At 47.8% G+C, this 370-nt stretch overlaps 1 protein-coding gene across 1 annotated transcript in view; it reads left to right on the top strand.

Moving 5' to 3' along the window:
• Positions 1–370, top strand: part of LOC119591905 (transmembrane 7 superfamily member 3-like) — a gene marked incomplete in the record, with an annotated part of 17,025 nt that overhangs the window by 10,836 nt on the left and 5,819 nt on the right. Inside the window, 1 exon segment of the mRNA XM_037940658.1 lies at positions 162–329. Within this exon segment, the coding sequence (XP_037796586.1) occupies positions 162–329 (168 nt within the window).

Here is a 370-nt window from a genome sequence, read left to right as displayed (position 1 = left end):
AGTTATGTAGAGAGAGATAGTTATGAACAAAGATAGATGGAGAAAACTTAGATATTTTTCCCAATAGCTAGATAGGCAAATGGGAAGACACCAAGGCCATCAGCTTTATCGTAAATGATAACCTCCAACGCATCATCGGATTTTCCTCTCTCATCCTCCAGTGAATCCCTTGGCCAAGCTGTTTTGCGCGTCGCTGCCCTTTGTTGGTGGCCTCCTCCTGCTGGTGGGCCATCGGTGGCTTAACTTCACCATGTTTACGTCGGGATTCCTGTTCACCTGGTGCTTTTTGTTCATGCTGTGCGCTCAGGACACCCACAGCAACATAGATGGTGAGTTGCGGGCGAGTTTTGACGAAGGGAGGGTGTGTATA

The sequence above is a fragment of the Penaeus monodon genome, chromosome 29 (assembly GCF_015228065.2).
Source record: "Penaeus monodon isolate SGIC_2016 chromosome 29, NSTDA_Pmon_1, whole genome shotgun sequence".
In the NCBI taxonomy this organism is placed as follows: Eukaryota; Metazoa; Arthropoda; class Malacostraca; order Decapoda; family Penaeidae; genus Penaeus; species Penaeus monodon.
This window is presented reverse-complemented; position numbering and strand designations above follow the sequence as displayed.